Source organism: Triturus cristatus, chromosome 2_2 (genome assembly GCF_964204655.1).
Source record: "Triturus cristatus chromosome 2_2, aTriCri1.1, whole genome shotgun sequence".
In the NCBI taxonomy this organism is placed as follows: Eukaryota; Metazoa; Chordata; class Amphibia; order Caudata; family Salamandridae; genus Triturus; species Triturus cristatus.
In genome coordinates, this window is record NC_140582.1 from 234470868 (window position 1) to 234485839 (window position 14972).

Here is a 14972-nt window from a genome sequence, read left to right on the forward strand (position 1 = left end):
TGCAATTGTGTGTGAAGGTGGTAATTTCATTACTTGGTGTACATTGACGGTCCCATTGCAAAGTCACTTAATAAAAAAAAAACATCTTGCATTAGCAAACATGAATTGAAAACCCCATCTCTGCACATTTCTCAACATGTCCACCAAACCCTACATTGGACAGAGTTGATGCAATGTGTGAATTCACAAGGCTTGGGGAAAAAAAAGTTCTCCAGCATGTCCTCCTGGCTTCCCCTCCTCTTCTTCTGCTGCTCTTTTGTGTGCTTCATAGAGGCTTTCTTCTTCCCCCAAGCAGCAGCTGCACCAAGTCTGCCGCCGTTGTGCTGTGATAGAAAGGAGTCTTGCACCCCCTGGTGCTCTGGCTTTCTCTGTGGTGGAGGAGAAGGACTGCGAGGTTGTCTTCCTTGTCTCTCGCTCTGCCTGGCCTCTGGTTGCTCATTATTCAGAGCGAGGAGAGAGACGCGCACAGTGTGAGTGAGACGGATCTCTCTCAGGTCATCTGCTGCTGCAGCAGCAGGAGAGGGAAGTGAGAGGAAGATGGCGATCCAACTCCTCCTCCGCTGGTGAGCAGACCCTGCACGAGAAGCCTCCAGCGCACAAAACTTCATCGGCGGCTTCTCTCGCCCTAAAAACAACAACAAAGCACCGGCGAGAAGCTGCGTGGAGTCGCTAAAAAAACCTACAGAGAAAGCGGTAGGAGAAGCAGAGCCCGCCTGAGAGCAGCGGCAGCAGTGGGCGTCCCGGGCAAGCTCTTGTAAGTTCCTTGCAATTAACCCCCATCTCCGATTGGTAATTGTGTATTTAAATAAATAAATGCAGCCCACGCGCTTAGGGAGAGCGAGCGCGGCAGGAGGAGGGCTTTTTATGTCCAAACGGGAGATGGTTCATCTGGCTGGGGGGTTTCTCGCTGCTGATGTTTCATGAGGTGGTTTGTGGGAGGAATTGGTTAACAGAGACTCATGAGCGGGTATAGCGAAAACCCCGTGAGCAGTAGAGCTGTGGGCAAAGGTGGTTGGTGTGTGCAGTGTGTGTTGTCTATGTGTGGACTTGGATCTCAAAACACATTAAGGGACACGGAGAGAGAGAAAAACACTGCCCTGGGAAAAGCTCGGGCTAAGGGTGACCTCTTTTTTTCACGGCCGATTGCATTGCTTGGTTTGGATTTGTCTATTCTTCAGAGGTCCCCCTTCCTCCTCCTCCTTTTCAGAAGTTGTCCTGCAGGGGGAAGGGCTGGATTCTGGGTCGGATTCGCTCCTAGGAGGAGGGTGTCGCGTTGCTGCTGCTCCAGGCTCTCTGGTGGTGGTGTGTGCGTGTCTGATGAAGGGGCTGCCTGGAAGAGGAGGAGCAGGAGAAGAGAAGCCATTGCACACGCTGTGCTCTCGTTCAGAAGGTCAGACCAGACGCACACATGCATAAAAAGCAAAAGAAGGAAGTGTGGTTGGAGGTGCCCATATCTCCTCTCTTCTGTTCACTGACACTCTGCCCCAGCCAAGAGTAAGCAAGAGGCAGAGGAACTGGCCTCACCAGCTTCAGCCTCTCCGCCCTCTTTATCTCCCTGCTGCTGCTGCTGTCCTCCATTTGCAAGCTGTCTGGTTTGGTTTCATTCCAGACTCTGAAAGCACAAAGCTCTTCCACCTCACTGTCTTCAATGTTTTGTGTTTCTGTGGGTGACCTTGCTTGATTTTTTTTCTCAACACATTTTTGAAACTGTCCACACTGCTTGATTTCTGTGTGAGACAATATTTGTTCATCTTAATAGAACTTTATGGTTTTTGTGTCTGGATTTGGAAGGACCTTCATGCTAGCTTTTGTTCCACTGCTTTTTTTCTCTTTTTCATGAAGCTGCTTGCAATCAAGAAGAGGAAGTGACTACCCAGTTAGTGGTGGTGTTTTTTTTCTCTCTTGTGCAGAGCTGTGATCTGAGTCAGGTAAGCCATGTTGTAACAGCTCTACCAGAAAATGGAGGAGAGCAGTCTGTATTGGTGGATTAAAACTGAGATGGGGTAAAGAGGGAACAGTGTCTGGTGAACCTCATTATGGAAGCTTTTCCTGAGCAGAGCTGGTCATTTTAAATTAGTTTTGTATGGCAATTGATGATCAGCCTTTTGGTTTCCCCTCATTGTTTCTTCATGATATTTTTGTTTTCACAGCTATAATTGCAAGGTCTAGTATTTGAAGCAGGTGTTTGTTGATTATTCTTTTTTTTTTTTGAAGTAACATTTTTCCAAGCACAACTTTTTGAATTTATTTTGGGAAGCTACTTGAAGAACACTTGTCATGTTGAGTTATGTAGTTTAATAAAGATGGCATTGTAATGTTTAAAGAGTAACACATTTCTTTCTTGGATATATCTGTGCATTGGTTGGATGCTGGGCCTAGTTCAATTCATCCACACCCCAGGAGATGTGAACAGTTAACAGCCTAAAAATCATTGGATTTCAAAATGAAGTTAATGCATTAATAAACTGTTTATTCTTGTACACGATGAGCTTAGGTTGTATTCACCTCTTCTCTTTGTTGCCACGGCAAAGCTGTATGATGAAATCAGTGGCAACGTCTGGGAATCTTGTGCCAATGTAAGAAGTGTTTTTCATAATTCCCAAGTGGCTTCCACAGTCTCTCATGATATGGCTGACATTAAGCTAAAATGAAGGGAGGGCCATGTCAGATGGAGTTATTGATTTTGAATGTGAGTGGCTTGATATCCATAACATTGTTGTTAATGGAATTTGATTAAAGTTGATTGGCATAGAGTCTTTTCCACCACACCCAGCATTGTGTGAACGTTGCACAGATTAGGCATCTGTTCAAATGTTCTGAGAAGTGGAAAAAGCACATAAATCAGAAAATGTGGATAAGGCTCCATTTTGCAAATCACAGGCCTCCAGAATACTAACCTGCCAAGCTACTGGGTTAAATGAAATGATAAAGAAAGTTGAATTCAAACTTTGTGGAAACTTACATTTATGGGCAATAAGTATTCTGTAAGAGTTTGTTGTCAACATTTATGAATGCTTAGCATCTGCTTGGCCTACCTCTTTTATAAAATGTCTAAATCATTTTTGCTTGCTAGCTGAGGTTTCTTCTTGGTGACTGCTGCCTGCTTTTCCCTTTTTTACTAACTCTAGAAAGGACTCTCCATGCAGGATCCACATCTCCTTCGATGTCTGGGAAAGCACTTACCATCACTGTTTCTTTTACCTAGGCAATTCTTTAATCTCATTATTTATTATGTGATTATATATATTTTTTTTCTCCCTCTCACAACCTCCTTGTCATAAAACCTCTGCCTTTAATAGTCTTGACTTGTGCGAAGCATTCAGATATATTTGAACATGTTTCTCCTTCTAAATTCTGTCAGTGTGTCTGCCATTTAGACCTACACATCTCGTCAATCACTTTATTAGACCAGAGCCTTCTCTTTATTTTATTTTATTTTTTAGTCCTTCCTGAGCTCATTTAACACAGGTGTGAATTCTGCTTGCTGTATTCCTCAACACTTCCTCTTCTCAACCCCACCTCCTGGAATGTAATCATTAATATGGGCATCCTAATCATTTTGACTTTAATATTTGTTGTTTAATTTCTTGACCACCTTGGACTATCTGATGTGCTTCATCCCTGATCTATCTCTTCTTGGATAGTACCACTTCTGTTTCCTTTACTGTTGATTTTTTGTTTGTCCAGTATAGATATTAGCTAACATTTACATGACGTCTAGGTGTCGCACACTTTGCTACCATTGAACTAAGTTTTCCTTGTCTCCTCGTTGACTCCTGCTCATGCTCTGACTTGCTTGTGCACCATGTCTTCCCGTGACATTCGCTCCTTTTAAATATTTGAGAACATGAACTCTGAGGCATATTGCAGTCCTCTAGAACTACTCATTTCTGTACAGACTCTAGAATGTTTGCCATTTTTTACCATCAGCACACACCCCTGTGACCGAACATTTCCTGATTGGATCCTGTTGAGACATATTCCAATGCAATCTCTGTTTTTATATATTGGCAGTTTCTCATTAGTGTGTTATTATTGTCATCCATTCATGTCCATTAAGCTTTAGTGGTCTCAAGCCACTGCCTTTACTTTAAATGTATGCAGTCTCCTCCGTCTCACATTCAGAACGCTATATTGTAATTGGATGATGTAAGACTATGCTGCCTCAGATACCTTGGGATCAGCTTTTGTTTTTCTTTAAACATAACTCTTATCATGTTTAGTTCACTCAAGCAATAATCACGGTTGACTTGTCTGTCGATGTTGGTTCCCAATCAGTAGTGCCACAAGTTGAAGAATTGGCACTTTTAAAAGGCAATTAGTATTTCCAACATATTCTTCTCTCTACCATTGATCCATCCCTTTATCAAGTCCATTAACATGATTTTCACATGTTTTATAATATGGTGAAACAATTTCCTTTTCATTAATTCATCTTTAATGACAAGGTAGGTGCTTGGATATCTGATTTATTCTGCTGTGTTCTGTTTTGGCCTCTACTAAATATGGTTCAGATATGTCTGGCTTGACTCAGTCCCCACTATGCTGGCAGGTGCATGTCTGCTTTTTCACATTTGGAATCTATACTGACCTGCTCTTGAGATGATAAAAGGGGCCCTATGATTGCATCTTTTTTAAGTGGTTATCACTGAGCTGGTTATCATCTATCATTTACAATGGTATATCTTTGAGGAAATATACAGTTTGTCAGTGGTGTGTCACTGTATATAGCAGGCCAGCTAAGAACACTTGTTGTTTAGCATTTTCAAGGGAATGTGGCAGAATTTCTTCTGATGCTTCAAACCCTTTACTTGTTCTGCTCCAGAAGTACTATTGAATCAGGTTATTTATGAGTTCACAGCGAACTCTGTGTAGCCATTGCAAGAAAAATGGTAGCTCAACAACAAATGCCTAACTTATCTTCAAAATTTGTACTCATTATAAAGTTAATTTAGAGCAACACTGTTTGTATCGGTAAAGGAATCGTACTAGGAGATAATGTTCACAGATCCTTAGTGAGTAAGGTCTGCGGATGAATCCTACCAAATTTCAGAGGCATCATGCTTCATCACCTTTAGACATGTTCAGCGTAACAATTCTTTTTATATTGAGGGCGAAAAGTCCTAACAACAAGCCATCCTGGGATTGGCAATAGACTCATTGCTATTTATGAAAGAGGAATTTTAGGTGCACATTTTTGTGATGAGGTTTGTGAATCTAAGAGAAGCTTAGATACATGGATACTTTAAAAGGTGTTACTATCACCCAATTTTATGGTGTTTAATTTCCCTACCAGAATAGAAACTCATAGTTTGAAGATCAACATGTTTCACCAGCAAGCGTTCAGCTTGCTGAGGCATCGTGCCTGCTCAGATAGATTAAGACATAAAACGTGGATGCTCCTGAACTTGAACTTCACAGGTTCGATGTTGGACAAGCTTTCCATTATTTAAACCTACATAAAATGACCTGGGGTCTGATTTAGATCTCGGCGGACGGGTTACTCCATCACAGCGGTGAAGGATATCCCATCTGCCAAAGTATAAATCCCATAGGATATAATGGAATTTATATTACTGTTGTGACGGAGTAACCCAGCCTCCTAGATCTTAATCAGGCCCATAGTCTTCCTTTCTGTTTTACTTTGGTGATTTATTGGACACCACATTACAGCAATTTAGTTACTCAACTAGCTGATTGGGTGGGAGGTAGGTAGTTCAGACAAAAAGGCTACACCTGACAGAAAAAAGTACATTTGTAGGTTGGTGCATAACCAGTCAGGGTGTCATGTGGTTCAGGTACCAATGGACCAGCAGATACAGATTTACCAAGTAGGGACTAGCCACATAAAACCTGGGGATCTTCCTCCATTCTGAAATTCAGTTGTTCTCGGGTGCTGAGCTTATGAGTAGAGAAATCCATGCTTCTGGCACATTTAGACTGTTACATTGCACACTTGGGTAGCTGCATGTAGTTTTGATCTCTTTATGAACAGCTAGGGCTGGGTGACCAGTAGGTCATGCATATTATGCAATGGCATTGCGGGGATAGTAATGCTTTATTTATATATTTATTTAATGGTTATTGTAAATAAACTATACAGAGTGGTGTGATGATTAGCTTCTATGCTAGAGTCAGCGTAGAGTTTGGAAATATCGAGTAAGTTCCGTAATGGATTTAGCGGGCCTATTTTAAAGAATCTGCTAATATTGAGTCATTTTTGTGACATTCTGGGCTAACCATGTTAGAACAGTCCAATTTGCATTGTGATCTGTTTGACATATTTTGGTCAAGCAGAGAAGCATGAACAAGGCACATTTATTTACTATGTTGATGTGAGCGGGCCAAAGAGAGCATTAATGGACGTTTGCAGACATTTGTTGAAGCTTTCAATTGTTTTGCATTTGGTGAACCAGTTATAAAGGTTTTTGTGGTCCCTAGAAAAATGTCAGAAAAAAATTGTTTTGTCTTATTCAAGGGATGAATGTCCTTGCATTCATGCTGGAGTATGAGCCATTCTGAGAGGTAAAGTTGGTGTGGACTTTTTCAACAAGGAGGTGGATCTGTTTGTGATTGACTTACATCTTGTATTTCAGGTTGTAACAACCAATTATCTTCAAGTGAGGGCATGTAAGCATTGAAAAAGGAGGGAACTGACCATTTGCATATTCTAAATGAGATGTTTGTTATAGAGGTTGATCATGCCAATCTTGATTTGCTTTGTTTTCCTGTTTCGAGGGAATACCCCTCTTTGAACATGACATGTGATGCACATGTGTGTATTGGATCTTCATAGGAGAACACTGTAGATGGCTGCTCTTCAGAATGCTGATTTTTCAGCAGCAAGAGTCTCTGCCGGTGTCAGTATTTGATGATGACTGAAGCAGACAATCATGAGGCTGTGGTTCTAGGCAGCTTTTGACACGTTGAACCACAGCTCTCTAATGAGGAGATTCTCATCTGCAGCTATTGAAAGAATTCCATTTAATTTGTGTCTCAGAAATGAGAGAATCACAGTATTTTTCTCTTCAGAGAATTGCCAGATCACCTGCAGTGTCTCTCCAGAATCCACAATATTACTGTTCACGTTTAACATCGATGTCCAGCCTTTAACTATCTTCATGTGCTTATTTGGCTTCTAGTTTTACACCTATGCAAATAGTAGATAACCAAATCCTTATCAACCATGGATATGGATATCCCACCCTGTCATTTTTGAGACTCCTGATTCTCCATCAGTGAATAGATGACTAAATATTTTCCTTAGCTAAATGCAACAAGATGTGATTGTCGCTGGCATTGAAGACCTCCAGAATACCATCGTATGCTGTGCGGTTACTTAGAGGAGGAATCCTGGCTTTAAAGTGGACAATAAATAAGCTGATACTGGAACACCAAACCTGACAATTAGGAATCAATCCAAAGTTTCACTATGGCTCATTGTTCAGCATCTGCCAATTGCTCTGTAGCATCTTGAATCGTTTGGTTACAACTGCACCATAGAAGCACACATTTATATTGCTGCTCAGCCTTTGTCAAGTGTGGTTAGATCTCTGGGATCGATTGTATTCTCCTGGCTCAGCTGAAGGTTGTTTGGAGATTGCAGAGCATGTTGTTCTTCTGCAATATTACTGGCTTTGGTGTGTAGCTAAAGTTTCTGAAATCAAGCAGCTTGTTTAGCGTTCTTTTGTTGGAAGATGGTTTCTAGGTAACTGTTAATCTAGGAGCTAAGGTAAAGATATATATTTTTTATTTGAATCTTTTTCTAAGAACGTTTTCTCTGTCTGAAAATATTGCATGTCATCAGTGTGAAAGACCCACTACTTGGAAGTTCAATGTGATATGTCTTATTCAAAGTTTTCTACCCATAGAACTGCCTGTGGTTTATGAGGGTGTAGGTTACCAATTGTTGCGTGTCTTGTGTCAGCCACTCTTCCCTACCAGGGGAGGAGGGTTAATGTCCTTCAGTCATGTGGCTGCAATTGATTTACTAAAATACTGAGGCCTTCACATGTGTGTAAATGATTTTTGTGTTGCATATCCTTCCAATGTTTACCTCCTCAAGACTCTGTCTACATTTTCTTTGGTCGCTCAGCTAAGACTTCTAAGGCTCTGTTTTCACTCTTGCCTCTGTTCAAAGCCCCTTAGTTTCTTGACCCCCACCATTTAATCAGTAAAGATTTTGATGATCGTAGCCCTCATCTGCAGGTTTTCTCTTTATCGTTGACTTTTATTTTTGCCTTGAGTATATGCACTTTAATGCTATAAACCTGAAAATCTTTCTGTATGTAGTCAGATCTTACTCATATCTTTGATGAATTAAGGGAAGAGGAATATCGAAAAGCAGATAAATTGGAGTTTTTCTCCCCCCCCCCCCCCCCCCCCCCAATTTCCTTCAAAATTGCCTTCCATGCTGGGAAAGCGCATTGTAATCATTGGGCCCTATCCATTGGAGTCATGTCCATTGCTGGGCATGCTATGGTAACATTGAACTATTTACGCAGGAATGTTATCACCAATGACTTCAATTTGAATCAGTTTTTATAAGCACTTTCTGGGATCTGAATCATCTGGATGACTTCTAATTTTTTAAATCTCTGACTTTGAAGGGATTCTCCAAGCTCTCAACTTTTGTTTCTTGGGTATTATTCTCTTTATTTCACAGTGAGTTCCTACTTTTCCTTAATGATTTTTATCAAATGAAGCTTTTATCTAGTGCACCATTATCATATGCTCCATTATGTCAATCCTAAACTCACATTAGTTGCTGGCTTTGTTTTCCCTTTCCTTTAAATACTTTATTTCAGTCAAAGACCTTAAAAGCAACACAAAAATAAAAATACATTACAGTACTAGTTTAGCAAATACAAGGTAAAACTGGAACATTGTACAAGAGATGTTACCATTGGAATATCCAGAATCCTTAACATTTGTGTTGTATTTAAATCAAAATGTCCATGCATGATCGATCTTAAAAGTAAGAACACAATATAAAAATAGGATGTCATATTAAATTTGAAAACAAACTTCATAATTGGACACTCAGGCAACATATGCATAGTACCTTTGTAGGTTAAGCTTGCTGACCAGCTGCCCAGCTTGGCAAAACATGCATTGCAACAATCATAGAAACAAGCTGGTTCCTATGTTCAGGGTTAACACCTATTGCTTGCACGGATAGGCCAGATTGCTTCTACAAGTTTAGCAATAGAAAAAACACATGACCTAGTATCTGACCTACAGATTCACCAGGCTTGTTTGTGGATACGTACTCCAAGATATCTGCTCACGGGTACAATCCAGCGTCTTTGTTGGCTAGTGAAAGTTGGACAGAAGAAAAGTAGATGGACATTTGTTTCGTGCTCTGCGCCACAGGTTGGGCAAGCTGCACTGGCCTCTGAACGGGGCCTCCACTTACAGGTAAAAGATACAAGCAACACAGTACCCTGCCTGAATCTTCTGTATAACAATCTGGTAAATTGCGGGTCAGTCTCATCCAAAAAGGATTCAAACTTTGGCTCGCATTTATGGTTCAACAAATGCTCAGCTGCACTACCTCAACTGGTTAATGTCAGCATCTTCTGCCACTCGTATGCCCAGTAAGCATCTTTAACTTTTTTTAACGGGGGAGGTGGAGATAGACTCTGGACATTGCCACAAATCAAGGAACCCCAACGCAAAAAGGGACTGCATAAACATGTCTTAACCATTGCAGAGCAGCAAAACACCTGGAAATTAGAAGGATATCCTTAAGCCTGTTCCTGAAATATTCAAGCTCATTGACCGGCTATACTCTCAGCGAGTATAAGATGGGTTTTAGCCTCACTCTGGCATCAATTGGATGAACATTCAGGTCCACTCTGGAAAAAAAACACAGGGGCGTACCTTGGGCAAGTTTAAGCACTGCCCTCAGGAACTTGTTCTCAGCTATCCCCAAGGATTCAATATTACTGTGAGCCCCCCCCCCCCCCCCGCCTGACTCCTCCGCTGAATTGTTTAAGGGGGTGGATAGCCATACATTTTGTTTTGTCAGCATTTATGGCTAACCCATGTCTTTTTTAAAACAATTTAAATCTAACTAGTAACAGTTCCAGGCCCTTGGAAGTTTTTGACACCAAAAGGGTGTGGTCGGCAAATAATAGTGCTGGAATCTTGATGCCTCCCGGGTTGTTTGCACAGCCCAATAAAAAATCAACACACTTATTAATAAATAATAATAATAAATAGTAGAAAAGGTGTTGGGGTGAGTACACATTCTTGCCGTACGCCCTTGTCGACTAGTATGAGGTCTGTTAGTTCACCATTGGGGTCTCATCTTACTTGGGCAAAATATCCAGTATGGAGTCGAACAATAATTTCAAGTAGCCCAGGAGGAAGACCCAAGTCCCTCAAGACTGTCCAGAGTTGAACTCTGGGGACCATATCGAATGCAGCACTCGGGTCTGTAAATTCTAGATAGAGACTCCCTCTGTTGACCTGTACTATTTTCCACCTCAACATCAGAAACCTCAAGACCAGTCAACGGTGCTTATTTTGGAGTGGAAACCCACCTGAAATGGGGAAAATATGTTATTATCTTCTATCCAAATATTAATTTAGGCCAGAACCTCTGTAGCAGATTTGAACAGGTCCCCAGGAATCTTGTCTGGTGCAGGAGCCTTCCCAGTTTTCAGCTCACAAATAGCTTGCTGTGTCTCAGCCAAGGTAAATAACATTGGTGTTAGAAGACTCTTGACTAGGTCTGGGAGGATCACCCTCCTTGTAGTGTGGATCAACAGGCAGCGTCTCCTGTATAGCCAAGTCCAGGTCTGAATGAGTTGGCTTAATCTCACTATATAAAGATTGAAAATGGGCCACTCAGTCCACAGGTAAAATGTTAGATTCGGGTCTCATAGTGGCTTTGTGCTCTCATTTTGTGGAGCATTTCGATTAACATCTGTGAACAGCAGGGAAATGAGACTCTCAGTTTTCTTTATTCCTCTGGTATAAAATAATTGGTCTTAATTTCAATTGCCATTGTGCCTTGTTAATCCAAGAATGCATTGTGGGTTCTATGTTGCTTTGTCCTTATTAACACCACATATATTTTAATCTGCTAGTATCTTGTCCCCAAAGTAGACTTTTAAAGTCATATTTTATGTAAAATGTATTATGAGCTCAGCTGTTTCTACGTCAGTTTCCTGTCTTATAAAATATATCGCTCCAGTTTCCTGTCATCTTTAATGCCAGGAAATTCCCTGCCTGTACTCTTGAGTAACTGCATTTGGAATCACTAATGCAAGGTGCCTGGATGGAATCTCCAGCAACTTACTGGGCCCCCCACTCCGGTGCCTTTTCTTTCTCAGAGAAATCTGCATCCGCCCCACCTGTAGCAGTCTCACAAACCGTGCATGTGAATGGAGTTAGCGAATGGTGTCTCAGCACCGAAATGCCTACTCGTGTGCACATTAACAGCTGGCAGAAGGTACAAACCAGGATAGTCTGAGCTCCCCACCAACATTTAAAGGGTACACCTTAGCATTCATACCACTCAGCTCTCCTCTAAACAGATTCACCTTCCTGCTCTCCCTTGAATCTAGCCACAGGCCCCAGAGGAAACCCCTCGAGACGTTAAACATTTTAGTATCTGTGACCTCATTGCAGTGCCTGTCTTTGGCGTATTGTCTTATCAGGTGCAAAGGATTTACTTGATAAAGTTGTCTGGATGTAGTTTGGTCAGTGTGGTGAATGTCTTCAAGGATTTAACTATTGCTTTTGACTTTGCTTACGAAGATCATGTTGCATTTCTCACAAGTAAAACTTTAAATTGCCCAAACGATCTGCTAAAAGTTTTTTGAAAATAATCCAGTTTTTAAAAAAAAGTGTTTTTAGTTAGCTCAGGATAACCTTCATCTTGGCTATTTAGCAAAGCAATCAGTATTTGGATATTGCCATTTACTCTCGGCTCCTTCTCAAAACCTTTTAGTATAGTTTAAGAGATCCCTTTGTTGTAACAGTTTCTACTGTAACAGCCATATATGGATGTATTTGACTGTTTAATCCCGTTTGCCACTGTTTCTGAAGTTCTTCCTTTCCCTCTTGTGAAACTTGGGTAGAGGGATCCAGCCCCTGAATCAAAGGCATACAAGCCTCAACTTGTGTTTGGTTTCTTGTATTACATCTGTGGGGCACTTGAACAAAGCAAGAGTACAAGCGTAAAGAAACACAACAACACCCTCCAAAGAATGTGAGACCTGGAACCCTGCAGTGACTAATCAGTGTGTCCAGTTTTTAAACCTAAATCCAAAGGGCGTCCTAGGGAGAGTGCTAAAATCTGCAAAATAAAGGTGCCTAGAACCAGTAAATGTACAATGAGCCTTGAACCAGGTCTAAAGGCCCAGCGACCCTGGAACCAGTGAAAGCACAGAGAGTCCAGAACCGAGAAACTACCAGAACTGGTACAGAGCACCCACGACATAGACAAAGGTCCTGCAACTTGAACCTGGTCAGTGAGCCCACAGAACTGTGCCCAGAGAATTGTGAGCCCTTAGAACCCAGAGTCCAGTTTGTGCAAGTATTGGAGAGGAATGTGCCATCCGGTGAAGACAGTTTCTGCAGCGGCCACACAAAATTGCGAAGATTATCCAGGTGGTAGTACAAGAGCAACCTGTCCCATAAATTACACCTGGATCTTGCTGGAAACGGGGAAATACCAGAGAATTTTGATGTGTACCGTGTAGTACTAGATGTGAGGACACAGCGGCATTCTGCAGTGTAAATAAAGGAACAGTATAAGCTTGTTCATTGGGCAAGTGCACAGTCGTTGGTAAGGCGTATTCAAATATATGGAATCCAGCAGTTGCAAATATAAGGAATCCATGGCAGCCTCACTGTTGCGATGGGTACATTTTGCTCAGAGGACGCTGGTCATGCTTTGGAAGCTGAGAATAGGAGTTCACCCCACCAAAGTCTCCACGGATCCACAGTTCCCTTGTGGATGAAGGTGTCAAAGAAAAATCGTGCAATCAATCTCCAGCACCCCATCCGGTGCCGCCCATCTTATCCAACAGTTTCTAATATTTGGCAGGACAATAATCTATCTCCCAAAGCCAACATCTTCAGCACACACAAAGGACCTTAATGAACACTCCATCAAAGCTGAGGAAAATATTGGGGGGAAATGAAACCTGCAATTGGAAGCACAGAGAAGCGTGAGCACTAACTATTATAAAAATTGTTTTTTTTTAAAAGTGCCGCTGCAATGAGGGCATGTCTGTGAATGATTAACGTTTAGACATTCAAGCCAGCTCTGTAGCACTGAGACAAAGAGCCCGGGATAAAAAAAATTAAAAAAACTGACACAGATTTCAGAACCAGAGAAAGAGAACCAGAATCGGGACTAAGGGACCCACAAGTAAAACCGCCCAGAAACCGGATAAAGTTGAAGCATGCCGGACCAACGATTATTTCGTGTTACCACTGCAAACGTACAACAGGGCACTTTTCCTGGAAGAGAAACTTCCTGTTTCTATTATGTTGCGTTCCTTGGAGATCCTGTCCAGTTTATGCATAACGCGACTCTCACTTCCATTGTAATTGTCTTCTTGCATCATCACAAGCCTATGAATTCACAATTCCTATTCCTACACCTCTCTCCCTAACTTTCTAAGACATAATAGCCTTGCCTCACAGTCTGTTTGACCATTGCAATTATGTGTTTTCTGGTGCTCCAAAACTAGAATTTTTTTTATTAATTTGGTTTTGTATTTTGTTTATAAACCCGTTTTTTTTGTGTGTGTTTGAAATTATTTTTTGCTCTTCTCTTTTACGATTATTTTTTCGAGATTTGCTGTGTACCGTTGGTTGATTGCTGCTTAAGAAATTTGATTGGTCACAGGGTTTGCGTAATATAGTGTGTGAGGAATAGTGAAGGTCCCTGGTGGGCATGTTTTATGCTGCCCTACTGTGTCAGAGATATGGCATTTATACCAATTCAGGTTGAATGAAATGTTGAGGGAGGACTGTAGTAAATCATAGGTAAGCATAGTTAAATGCACTAGATAAGTGGTTCTTAAACTTTTGACTTATCTGGACCCCCAAGTAATCATTACTTAAATCCGTGGAACCCCATTGAATTACTATTGGAATCTGGGGACCCTCACAGAGTCATGACTGGAAGCCAGGCCTAATCAGTTTAAGTGATTTTTATCGCAAAACAATTCACAAAAGTACAGACACAAAAATTCATTAAACAAATGGATGCAACAGTTTATTAATTTCACACACAAATATAAAAAAAATCTAAATTTTAATGAGAATGTTAGAAATGTTCTAAATTCTATTGAGGCTACCCATCATCCCTATTAAACTCTGTTTGATGCACATGCACTGCTTCATTGAATCAATCTGAGGATGCCTACTTTATTTTTAGTTTCCAATTTCAAAATCCTTCACATTTACAGAACGTTTTAAATTGTTTACTTTTCCATTTGCTCCTTTATTTGCATTTTATTAATTTTCTAAGTAATTGCAGTCCCCCTGAGTAGCTGTCAAGGACCCCCAGGGATCCCTGGATCACAGGTTAAGAACCACTATTCTAGATGCATCATAGGATCATTTGATATTTTGATTTGCAGGCCCCAAGTTTGCACCATGATTGTGAGGGATGTTTTGAACCTGGGTAGGATGAGGATTGGTGTGTTTTTTTTCTTCTCACGTTTGTATTAACTACTGAATCTATCCACAATGGTACTGTCAGAAGAAAACATATTTTTTTTGTGCTTCGAAGACAGAACATTCAGTGGTATGCATCATTTCCGAAAAATGGCTTCTAGGTTCTGTAATACAGTTTTGACATAGAGACATTTTGTTTTGGTCCTATAACCTGAAAATAATCTTCATCATCAGAAGAGATAAGGATGTGTAAAGAATGTGCAATATACTAATTGCAACAAACATACATCTGCATACTCTACTCCTTTGTCACGAACAAC

The 14972-nt window shown here is 41.0% G+C and overlaps 1 protein-coding gene across 8 annotated transcripts in view; it reads left to right on the top strand.

The window, feature by feature from the left end:
* Positions 1–360: 360 nt before the first annotated feature.
* Positions 361–14972, top strand: part of ZNF462 (zinc finger protein 462) — a 204631-nt gene continuing 190019 nt past the window's right edge. For 4 of the 8 annotated variants that reach the window (XM_085641282.1, XM_085641284.1, XM_085641283.1 and 1 more), the window contains exon 1: positions 1246–1390. In XM_085641282.1, the coding sequence (XP_085497408.1) occupies positions 1318–1390 (73 nt within the window). In that variant the 5' untranslated portion in view covers positions 1246–1317. Of the gene's footprint in view, positions 755–1244; positions 1929–14972 lie in introns of those variants that run through there. The other 4 variants (XM_085641286.1, XM_085641290.1, XM_085641289.1 and 1 more) reach the window with 3 other exon arrangements.